The sequence below is a fragment of the Balearica regulorum genome, chromosome 4, assembly GCF_011004875.1.
Source record: "Balearica regulorum gibbericeps isolate bBalReg1 chromosome 4, bBalReg1.pri, whole genome shotgun sequence".
Taxonomy (NCBI): Eukaryota; Metazoa; Chordata; class Aves; order Gruiformes; family Gruidae; genus Balearica; species Balearica regulorum.
The window spans coordinates 65,755,537-65,768,079 of record NC_046187.1 but is presented as its reverse complement, the minus strand read 5'-3'; the positions used below and the strand labels follow the sequence as shown (position 1 = coordinate 65,768,079).

The 12,543-nt window shown below is 36.5% G+C and overlaps 1 protein-coding gene across 5 annotated transcripts in view; it reads left to right on the top strand.

Moving 5' to 3' along the window:
- LOC104640656 (complement C1q tumor necrosis factor-related protein 7) overlaps positions 1 to 12,543 on the top strand; it is a 126,033-nt gene that overhangs the window by 98,524 nt on the left and 14,966 nt on the right. For all 5 annotated transcript variants that reach the window (XM_075752456.1, XM_075752455.1, XM_075752458.1 and 2 more), the window contains 7 exons: positions 3,755 to 3,847; positions 5,536 to 5,627; positions 7,360 to 7,527; positions 8,974 to 9,079; positions 10,055 to 10,164; positions 10,284 to 10,380; positions 11,606 to 11,704. In XM_075752456.1, coding sequence (XP_075608571.1) covers positions 3,755 to 3,847; positions 5,536 to 5,627; positions 7,360 to 7,527; positions 8,974 to 9,079; positions 10,055 to 10,164; positions 10,284 to 10,380; positions 11,606 to 11,704 — 765 coding nt within the window. The remainder of the gene's footprint in view (positions 1 to 3,754; positions 3,848 to 5,535; positions 5,628 to 7,359; positions 7,528 to 8,973; positions 9,080 to 10,054; positions 10,165 to 10,283; positions 10,381 to 11,605; positions 11,705 to 12,543) is intronic.

Below are 12,543 nucleotides of genomic sequence, written 5' to 3'. Positions count from 1 at the left end.
ATCTCATATCCAACCTGAGCCTTCCAAGTTGTATTTAATGGCTGTTTTCCCTTCTCTGGAACTAGAGACAAGTTTGGCACACTCTTCTTTGTAACTGCCCCTCAAATAGTTGTGGACAGATACTGGATTGCTCATTAATCTCTTCCTCACCAGACTAAGTTGAACACCTTGTCCAGTGCAAGAAAGACACTGAAATACTGGAGCAAGTCCAGCACAGAGCTGCCAGAATATCTGCAGAGCTGGAGCACACGATGTACAAGGAGAGGCTGAAAGGACTAAGTTTGTTTTGGCCTAAGCAGGCAAGGCTGAGGGGGTATCTTGCTGCTTTCTTCAGGCACCTTGCGAGACGGTGCAGAGAAAACAGAGTGAGACTTGTCTTAGAGGGAGAATGATGATAGACACAAGTTACTCCAAGAGAAATTCCAGTTGGATATAATGAAAGCGTTTTTCACAAAGAATGTATTCAAATTCTAGAACATGTTGTCCAGCAAGTTTCTAGAATTGCCATCTCTAGAGATACTGAAAATTCAACTGGCAAAGGCCCTGAGGATCCTGACTGGAGTTGTTCCTGCTTTGAGTGAGGGTTTGGATCAGATGGCCACCAGAAGTCTCTTCCAACCTACATTTCTCTAACATTCTGATTTCTTGTAGGTCATGTACTGTAGGCCTCTGACTATCTTAGTAGTCCTTTAGTGGGCCCTGTCCAGTTTCTCCACATGCTTCTTGAACTGGCAGCCCTGAACTGGACACAATATTTCAGGTATGCCCTCACAAGTGCCAAGTTGGAGGGGCTAGTAATTTCCCTTTGTCTGTAGGCCATGCTGCTGCTAATGTAGGCTGTGGTTTGCCTTTTGCAGAAAAACATGTTGTTGGTTATCATTAAACCATAACCTCCAGATTTTTTTCAATATGCCTGTTACTCTGCTAGCTGCTTTCTAATCTGTGCAGGCACGTGGAGTTACTCCACCCTCAGTATAGAATTTTACCTTTTCTTTGTTGAGACTTCAGTTGTCATAGTCTTCAATTATCAAGAGCCCTCTGAACTGTGGTTCAGTCATTCCTTGTATTAACCATTCTTCCTGATCAAGTATCATTGGCTAAATTGCTGACAGTGCATTGTGCCTCCTCATCCAGGTCACTGGTGAAGATACCGAGTAATACTGGCCCTATAATCAATCCCAGGGGTACTTCGCTAGTTAAAGGACACGGACTGGACATTGACGTATTGATCCTTACTGTTAGAGCTCAGTTGTACATCCTGTTTTCAGCCCAGCAAGCAGTCCATTCAAACCCATGCTCCTCAGGTTATCCCAACCAGGAGTAACTGCATCCTACTCATCGACAGTAGTGATTTTTTCAATCTTATGTCCTAGCTCTATTCCTAAATGTCAAATTCTGTGGTCATGTCTACACTGATAATGGAAGTTTCCTGCTGTTGGTTCACTGTGGTAGGCATCTAAGCACCACGAAGACGCTTGTTCACTTCCACTCTCCCTCCCACCCTGGACGGGAGAGAATAGGTGGAGCAAAAGCAAGAAAACTCATGGGTTGAGATAGTTTTATAAGTGAAGGAAAGAGGAAGAAAGAAAAAACAGACAGACAAAAAACAAGTGATGTAAAGGCACTTCCCACATGTAGACTCATCCCTAGTCAGTCTCTGACCAATGGCTACCCTCCCAAAGTCCCCTTCCTTTCTGTTTTACTGCTGATCATGACATATGTTACGGAATATCTCTTTGGTCACTTTGGGTTAGTTGTTCTTGTTGTGTCCCCTCCCTACTTCTTGTGCACCCTCAACCTACTTGCTGGAGGTGAGTTGGAAAAAGAGACAGCGCTGACACTGTGCAAGCACTGCTCTACAATAGTGAAAACACTGCTGTGTTATCAACACCATTTTAGTCACAAATTTAAAACATAGCACCATACCGGGTGTTATGAAGAAAATTAAGTCCATCCCAGCCAGACCTAATACAATTAGGTCATGAAATTTTCTTCTTTTTTTCTCCACTGTGGTGTTCCCCCAAGTGATTCTGTTATAATCGTCCTCTCCAATCTTTTTACAGTGCATAGCACTAATATGCAGTACTGCTATGAAATCTTCTTTTGCTTTATATTTTTGGTTCTTTGTGTTCCTCAGAACAAATGGGTCCATCATCTCCACCAATGAACCCAGCAGCACAGGCTGTAGGACTTTGATAATCCAAGACATGCCGTGCTCATGGGCAAGCAGAATGTCTTGATACACTTATGGAAATAAAGCAACACAAGTGTCTTGGGTCAAATGGGAAGCATTTCAATTTGGCATTAAGCACCAGAGTCAGAGCCAGTCAGTCTGTGTCTATTTGCTTTATCAGAAGTTTATGATATTTTCTTATTTCTTCTGAAAGTTTAATGCCAAAAGTTTACTAACAGTTAACAAGTACTAATTAATGATTTGTGGTACTTAAATCATACTGCAGTGAAAAGTCTTCTGAAAAGAGCAATTTATATGCATGTACCCAGTTAGACATTCAGCTCCCATTATTGGACTTCTAGCTTAGTCATTACCAGATCTGCCTAAAAGTTAAGATTTCTGGCTCAGAAGAGCTATTCTTATTTTATTTTGTTGCTAATCTGAAGTTATTCAACAATAATTATTACACACTGGAAAAGTTAGATAAAGATTTAATGCAGAAATAATGAAGCACTGTGTTTCCAGAATGCACTTCCTGGACTTAGGAGAAAATTACGTTCTCTTAGGTAACAACAGTAGCACAATGACCTGAAGATTAATTTTACTGAGTCACTTTTGCATGCTAACTAGCTGTGGTTCTGAAGCCAACCTGATTTTCAGACTGCCCTTAAGCTGCAGGTCCTGGGAGACCCCCTGGACTTGTAGGCTCTGTGTTTTGCTTCAAAGCTGAGTGTCAGCTCTAGCCTTTTCTTAATTTATGAGACACTTTCCTAAATTGGTGAATAAAAGTTGCATCTGTCAGTACAGCTTTCATTGTAGTTCACCAGAATGGTAGCCACAACCCTGAGAAATACTCCGTTAACATACTTCTGCCCAGGAACCAAGTACTTCTTGTAAACCTTTTCTTGTGATAGTAACTGGTATTCATCTCAGCACCTCGGTTAGGCTACAGACTCTTTTATCAAACCTCAGGCAAAGCAAAATCTTCACACTCTGGCTGCTTAAAGAGCTTTCACTTTCTCACAACATAAAACCAAAGATTTTTTATTATGCTATTAAACCTCTTTATTTCTTGAATATCACTTAAAAGTAGCTCAAAAATTGTTTCTCAACGAACTTTCCCACAAGTACAGTTTCTTCCAGTGTTAGACAATATGAAAACTAGTTATGTGTATTAAAACACAGTTCAGATTTCAGGTCATCTTCCACGAATGCTGCATGACTTCTGTTTATAAAGGATTCTCCCTATCGCAGCTGCAGTAACAGAAGCCATTTCCAGTTCAAATGGAATTTCAGTTTACAGCAGCAGGTCAAAGTTCAGCTTTAAAAGAAGAGAAGGAAGTCTTCAAGTTATTCATAGTAATTTAAACCACATGGATCTTGTAACTAAATGGAATTCTTGTCTCTTTTCATGGAAGTTTAGCAATGCTATTGTTTACATTAGCATTTTATAAACCTCTGACATCTGTTTTGGTTTACTGTGATCCATACATTAATATTAATGAAATATTTACCATTTTTCTTGTATGTAATAAAGCACTGAATATATATCTAATCACCAACTCTAGTAAATATCTTTAGGACTATGAGAAGAGACTGCAAGAGAGGGATGTGATTGACAGCAAAAATTACCTAGATGCACACAGAGCAGTTGTTGCCAACTATCTACAGAAGGTAAGCTGCAAAAAAGACGGATCCACCATATTTCTTTAGGCCATATGTTGCTTCTATACTCAGATGTTTTATTTCTAGGAGTACTAAAAACTGATTCATCTCTAAACATGACCTACAGGTATCTTTAAATTCCAAGTTAGGCCTGAAGCTGGTCTCATTGAGCAAGTAGAGGTTTGCGAATGACTCATTTAATGTTATTGAAAAAGATGCAATATACAAAATGACCAGCTATTCTGGATTTTTCTAGCAGTTCTGTAAATTCTTTTTCACTCCAGTGACCCAGAGATTTGTACTTTGTGTCCCAGGTATTCACTGATTACCCTCTCCTCCCTATTTTCCTTCTTGTAAGCTGTGATGCTAAGAACTTCATTATCTCCATGAAAGCAGCCCTACCCACTCTTAAAAATCATTTAATGCAACACACAGAATGCCTTGTCCTGCAGCTTACGGCAGAGGGCATATCTTCCATCACAATACCTTCACTGTAGTATTAGAGTAACATCTTCTCCCCCTTATCTTGATTTAATTTATTTTTCTAGTCTGTTCACTCTGTTAGGATGACATTCTCTTTAATCCTTAGTGGGGGAAATTATAGGAAAACATTGGTCATATAACCAAGAGAAGTTTGCAATTCCAGACTCTTTTGGCAAAATAGCAAGTGCAAAACATGGCTACCAGTTTCTTACCAGTACTGGAAAGATCAAAAAGTGTATCAAATCCTAACCAGCCAGCAAAACTCGTAATATGATGATAAAGTTGATTTGATGTAGGACAAAGCAAATTGTCTGTTAGAAAGAATGGTTTGTGAAAGAAGCATAGACAGTAAAGAGTGTTTAAGTCTTCCAGGCAAGTGCCAAAGCCTAGATTCGGTATGATAATCTAAAAAAAATAATTTTTAACAAAGCTGTCATGTCTATGTCAGCCCCATATGTTTTGCATGGTATTTAAGTGTGCACTCAAACACATGGTTTATGCAGCGTACCAAATAATAGTACAGTAGTACAGAGTAACACACATTATAGTACCTTTATTTTAGATTAAATACAAGTAGCCTTTTCTACAATATTTGGGTATTTTACACTTTTATAAATTGTCTAGTGTGCTTGAAAATTAGATTGCTCACATCAGAACTGAAATTCATTTCACTCTGAAATGTGATCTTTATATGCATCTCACTTCAACACAAAAATATAATAATAAGCATAACTTCAATAAAAACTTTTAAAAATTACAAAGGGAGGTGTATTGCCGAAAATTGTTTGTTATTGCTGTTCTGCAACTTATCTTGTAGTAACACAGTGTATAAAGGCATTACTAGCATTAGTGGTAGGAGAAGAGGACAAAGGCAATACTCTGTCACTCTGCTGCCACACAGTTGTTGGGAGAAGAGGGAAGACTTTTCACCTCTATGCTTCCGTCTATGACCTCAGCATAGAAATGAAAGGAATGAGGGATTTTAAACATTTATTTGAAATCATAGTATTTGTAACACAGGCTTCATCCATTGTTCTGCCGTCTGAAGTGTTGCTTTTTTCCCCATAACTAATACCATATAGATTTGTCTACAGCCTTTTCTGCAACTTCATTTAGACATGAAAAGAGATGTCTCTTACTGTTATTTATTGTTGTGATTGTTTCTGATGAATAGATAAAATGTATTTCTGTCTCGTCTCCCTCCCCATTCACAGGTTCGAGAATCAGTAATAAACCGTTTCCTCATAGCAAAACACCATTTCCTTCTCTCTGACCTTGTCAATGAAGAGGAGATTCCCAGCCTGGGGTAAGGGTGCTATCTTTATTTGTTCTAAATCAACATAATTAATGTAAAACCAGCTCTGATCTTTTTTTGCAAAGTGTATTGATGTGACCAACTGATGTGATTTAGTGTTTAGTATAATACATAAACTTCCAATTGCTGTGTACACACACCTCTGCCATTGCAGGCAGTGTATGGATACACAAAGCACATAAAAACTTTTTTAAGAAAAAGTCTGGGTTTGGCAGAAGTAATGTGACTGTATGTAAATAAGATTTATCGTGGCTTAATGCGTCAGCTGAGCTGATCATAGCCCTAGGTGGTGCCAGATTGAATGATTTCCAAATATATCAGGCAAGTATCAGAGGTAGTAACGCTACTACTGGTTCTGTAGGTGATGCTGGCTTTGAGTCAGTGCATATGCCCTGCAAATAATGTGCAATAGATTTTTTTAACAGTCATTTTATTTCTTTTACTTCTGATGCATCTCTTTGCTGTTGCTGGATGTCATCATATGCTGTTTACTTTCATAAATGTTACTGGGTTTTGAAATTACTTCTTTCTTCTTTTAAGTTTATTATTTGTTTTATTACTTAAACACATTCTTTTAATTTTTATTCCAAATTTCATGCTTGTTGATTTTGACATTTATCAGCCACCACAGCATAGATGACTCTTAATTAGTGGTACTCACTTAAAATCTGTATAAGTAAACAAGTTGTGAAAGATAGTTATTTTTCTTTCATGTAGAAGTTGCTTGTATTCACTATAAACACTATGACACCCTTAAAGTACAGCCATAGTTTTTTCAATCAGCAGTATAAATCTAAACAGTCCCATCTGCTGGAGATACAGAGACATGCTCTCTTACACAATAGTTCATCCTATTTTTTAGTTTGAGTTACCACATCACAGAATGGAAAAATCCGAATGAGGCTATAATCAGCTTTTGTAGTTATTTAAAATCAAATACTTCATTGATACTGTCTCATCTTGAATACTAATTCATATTGGATTCTGTTTGTGAATTTATATGGTTAGTGAATTTAAAATACACCATGATTTATTTAAAAGCATCTACTTAGTGAGATATTTCAGTAATTCATGGTTTTGTGTTATTTTAACAGTACTTACTGTGATTTTTTATTATCTATTAGGAAATAATGCCATTTGCTATCAGTTTTTAAAGTAGATTTTGAAAGGTCTGCAGTTAATGATGTGTAAAAACATACATTGGCTTTTTATTCTTTTCCTGTTTGTTTTTGGTTTTTTGTTTTTTTTTCCTTTGGTTCTGCTTTGCCTTGGGTTATAAGTTCTGAGGGTCCAGGGTATGTTGTGATGTATTCATTCCTCTTCCTTTTTATAGTTTGTTGTAGATAGCTGTGTAATTAGATTTTTTGCCTATTCAATACAGTGGTTGTCGTCATCTGCTAGATACATTGTTCATAGCACTGTAGTTTAGATCTACCTTGAAGCTGTGTAATTGTCCTATTTGTGTCTTACCTAGTTTTGAAGGAAAAAAAAAAAACCCAAAACTTTTTTGCACATGTAAATTATAATTTCTGAATGTAAGACAGAACTGGATTGTGTAGTAGTAAACCATTAAAACACTGACATTTCATGGAGTTTTGTATGGTACTAGCAGGAGCATATATTTCCTTTTTCTGTTAGTGTGTAATTTGCATGTGTGTCATGAAAACACTGGAATGCTGGATTCTATGCAAAAATGACTAAATGTCTGTTTTATGATTATTAGTATTTTGGGACTTAGCCTGTTTAAACTGGCAGAGCCAAAACGACCACTAAAGCCAAGAAGAAAAGAAAGGAAGAAGGTCACAGCACAGAATTTATCAGATGGAGACATAAAACTGTTAGTGAACATCATTAGAGCTTATGATATTCCAGTGAGAAAACCAGTGATGAGGTATGTTTAAATGCCTGTTTCCAGGACAGATTCATTTTCTGGTTGCAGCTGTTTTGAGGACAGCTGAAGCAACTAATGTTGAAATTGAGCCATGTGTGTTGTTTTGATCCTCATGATAAAAACATACATACATTTATGTTTTTATTAATAATGATAAAGAACTGCTGTTTTGTAAGTAAGTAGAATAACATGATCATTTATCAATAACTGCTACATTCAAGAAATGTTTTACCAAAAGCTGTATTCGTCTGCTTGAGCAAAAAAACTATCTGAAAGATAACTTCCAGCTTTGACAACATTACTGCTCTGGTAATATCAGATGAATTATACCTTAAGCAAGCCTGCTAGTTATACTCAGGGCAATTTTAATTCATAATATCTTAATTAAATACCAAAAATAAGTATTTAAAAAATCCAGTTCTTCATTGTGGGATCCTTTATTTGCCTCTTGAGTGTGGTGTGTTTGTCTTCTCCTTCATGAACTCTTCAAGTTAATGGGCTGAGCCTAATTTGGCACTGACTAATTTTAAAGGTGACCATTACCTTCAGGCACATTAAGGCAATGCCTGCACTGCGTGATGCTGTGTCATGTAGAAGTACTTGAGTTCTGAACAGTCTGGTTCTGAACACACGTTGCATTTAACTCAGAGGTGTTTTCAAGCTGACCAATTACTGTGCATAAGAATTTAGCATCTTCTGCTGTTTTGTCTCTTTACTATAATAAAGGTTCTGTTGGATTTCTTTAAAGAAGTTCATACTGAAAAAAACAATTCCTATTAGAAACATGTTGATAGGAAGGAGGAAAAGATGAAAATTTCAATTCATTATCAGTATTACAAAAATAACTAAAAGCCCTCCTAGTCTTTTTGCATTATGAGATATCTTATTTTGAACTGCTTTCTCCATGAATAGTTATTCTTTTATAATCTCTACTGTGGTGTTATTTCAAAAAAGTTATGTGGAAACACTATAAAAATATATGTATTAACATTTATTTTATTTCACTCATGGGTTGCTGATTGTGTAATATTCATATGGGTTTAATTTTGTCGTAAAGGCCTTGCCTGGATACCACGAAGTCTACACTGTTTATGAATTCTGTGGGGATTCATCTTCTTAAACTGAAAAACCTGTAGCTCAAGGAAATTGTACAAGGGAGGCAAAAAAAAAAAGTCTGAGGTTGATAAGCTCTTCAGAAAAGAGAGCCTCCAGGCACAAAGTGCTCTTTTGCAATGAGGCTTACAAGAGCTATACACTCGCTACTCCTTTCTGGCATTCTTTTCGTGTTATTTGATGGAATAATTATCTTTCCAAGGTTAAAGTCATAACATAAAAATATATCAGAAGTATTTCCAGAATTCTGTATGGTTAACACAGAATGTGAGGGATTGATATTTTGTAACGTGTTCTCTGTCTTTTCTTGTTGTTGTCTGTTTCCTCTTGTAGCAAACTTCAACAACCATCCAAATCTTCAAGGTCCTTTAATGAGATGTTTGCAGCCTCTCCATCAGTTCAGAGCCCAGCCGATAGCCCAGATTTGGCATTCAACCAGGTATAGCACAAAACTAACATTTCCTTATGTGAAGTCGCAAGCGTTCCTCTTTTCAACAGGCAGTAACGTTTACCATCAGAAAGATGTCTTATTAGTGAGGTTGGCTTGCCCACCAGAAAGATAGTAAAGCTGCAAAAGGTTCAGAGAAGGGCAGTAAGGATGCAAGAAATACAGAATGGCTACTGCGCAATGAAAAATGGTAGGGATTTTCAGACAGAACAGCAGTAACCACAAGTCGGGGAGGAGGGCGCCTGGTGCACTCTTAGTCTAAACCAGCAGAGCCATTCTTGTGACCAATACTGAAACTACATTTCCTTGCCATTGAGAACTAAATTCAGCATCCTTCTGAATGAAGATGGAAGCCCTTCAGGGTTTTTTCCTGATTTTCTTACGATTTTCTTTCAAAATTATTGTTTCTTGGAAAGTAGAAAAGGTTCTGCCATATGCATTTGAACGCCAATGAAATGCTCCAGTAAGGCATTTTTTATGACATTAGGGGTTTGTTGTGTCTAGTGGGAGCTGCTTATCTGTAATAGAGACCAGTTTCAGAGACAACCAGGATTGTAGCAGTAGGCTACAGATAAGAGGATACAAATGCACTTTCTTCCACTGGTGTCTGGATCACATGTTCTCTTTCAGTTACCTTCTCTGATTAGATCGCCAGTAGCTTTCCCACTCTCAGGGGAAAATGTGGTTCTGCTGGTGTATGTATGTTTAAATTTGTCAAGTATTCTGAACACACATAATCTTTTGGAAATGCTAGTATATAAAATATTTTTTAAAGCTTCATGAATGCTTAGAAGCCTGGGAAGTGCAACATTTAAGGCGTATTAAAGTTTTATCTGAGCTGGACCACAAAGTATACTCCACAAAGTATACATTTATTTTTCTAAATACATGAAAATGTGTAATTTAATATGCTCTGATTAATTTTTTATAGAGATCTGTTTCCTTTGTTTTGATCTCTACTTACAGGTTTTAGTCCGTCCTTTTATAGAAGTTTCTTTTCAGCGAACAGTCTGCCGGACAACAACAGCAGAGGGTCCAAACCCCAACTGGAATGAGGAACTTGAGCTTCCATTTAGGTATGGCAAAATGAAATAAAATTATTTCTGAGTAATAATAATTTAATTTGAGCGTGCAGATTTATTCAAATTTTCATGTTCTGTTCAAATCACTTCTTTGGTTTATTTAACCTTTTCAGAGCTCCTAATGGTGATTACAGCACCCACAGTTTGCAGTCAGTGAAGGATGAAGTCTTCATTAATGTTTTTGATGAAGTACTTCATGATGTGGTAGAGGTGAGTTCATAATTGAAGGACAGTGTACATTACAGAATATTATAAGCTTTTTAAAAATGACAGAATAAGACTTTTCAGTGTAATAGCTTTCACTTTCCTGTGCCTCTTTTTTCTCTATTTTGTCATTCCTTACGGTTTTCTATCTAGTCAATACTACAAGTTTGTTAGAGGAAGCAGTCTTTGCAGTGTTAACCTTTTCTGTACAAATTAAGCTTGTACTATATAATCTCCTGCTAGAGTTGAACATGTGTATGTAATCTATTTTACTGATTTTTAATGACATTGGAGATATTAAAATTGAGAGGCAATATATGAATTGTAATCTGAATTCTATTCTTCTTAATCAGGATTTTTACTAAATTCCAGATGAATGATCCCAGTTGGTTTTAACTATCTTTTTATGCTCTGTCTCATCCTGTTTTACAAGCTGTTTGGTGAAAAAAAAAAAACCTCTTGTATATATTGTATATATTAATTTTTTAGAATGAGATAAAAATTGCAAGTTCTAGTAACAAGAAATTTTTGTAAGCTCTCGGTGTTGGCATAACTCCTTCCCCTGTTGAAACTAGTGAAAGCTTTCCCAGTCAATTCAGCATGCACGAAAATAGCAGCACTCAACATTCTTGAAAATATCGCCCAAAAATAGATAACGCACACATTTCAGTGAGAACAGAATTCTGTCCTCAAAACTGAAATGGAATTTGATGCAGCAGAAGGAAGATAAAAACTTGAAACTCAGATGTCACTCTAGCCTTTAAAGAATTTTTTTTTTTTTTAAATAACTTGTAGGCTGGTCATATTAGATTCAGAAGTCCCTGATAGGAAATACACATGAAAACATTGCTTCAATTCCACAAGGTTTAGTTAGATTTTCATACAATTTTACCTTCAAAACGTTTTTTAGATACTAGTAAAATATTTCATTAGAAGACCATAGCTTAATTTACTTTGTCTGAGAAGACTCTTGTGGACTCCTTGTCAGATATTTGAGTTCTCCATCACTGGTTTTTCAGGAGTTGAACCCTGAAGTGCAAGCACGTTGTACCATGGCCATGACATTCTTGTAAGTGTCATGCAGAATAATCACTGCCATGCTAGTAACTGAACTTACAGTAAATTATTAAAACAATAGAGAATTTTTATTAATGCCTTGATTAAATTTTTGATTGAATTAAAGGAAATGAAGCTGTCTTACAAAGTTTTATGTTGGACAACTTCTTAATAGGATGATCATGAAAGAGGAAGTGGAATTCGCACTCGTGTTGAGAGACACTGGCTGGGATGTGTTAAGATTCCATTTACTACAATATATTTTCAAGCAAGGGTAAGTATCAATAACACCAAGTAAATGTCTTAAAATACAGAAACGAAGAATGGAAAGGGGCTGGTAATGGAATGTCAGATTTAATGATGTTCTCTGTACCTGTTAGTTTACTTTTATGGAATTATTTGAAAATGCCCTTGAAACCACTGCTTTTTGTCAAATTTGATGAGTGTCAGTAAGTTCAGTGTTTTGAAGGGAGAAGAGATAGAGAAACATACTTCTACACTGACAATGCAGCCTGGCTTCCTTCAATAGTAAGGTTAAAAGTGCAAATTATTTAGGTTGTTTTGTCAGTGGCTTTTGAGATCTCTGGTATTGCACAGCCTAGATAGGTGAACTAGGAATAGGGATATCACCTAGATAGGTGATAGGAAATGAGACCTAACTCTTCTTTTTCCACACTTTTCATGAATGACCAAATTTTCACTTTTGCCTCTCCCAATCCCTTCTTTCCTCCATTTTGAGAACTTTTCAAGAGAATCTTTCTTCAAGAGATATCAACAGTTAGTCATGGGAGTGATAGTAAAACATGCAGTTCTTCATAGGGGAAAGACATTTTTTTATCCATCCATCCATCCTGGACTTAGGTTAAGGAAACTAATTTTTCACATCAATAGTCCTATCATATTGTAATCTTGCTGTAGGACTCTCTTTCTGCAAGGCAGTTACTTTCATGTATAGATCAAATCATCGTATCACAAAAGTCTCAGTTTCTTACTTCATAAAGATTCTGACATCAGTTGCATACCTAACAACACATTAATTTGTTCTTCTCTGGCTATATGGGACACTTCTCAGAACCTTAAGGGCTTTAAGAGCCTCCTGGATACTTTGAGTGG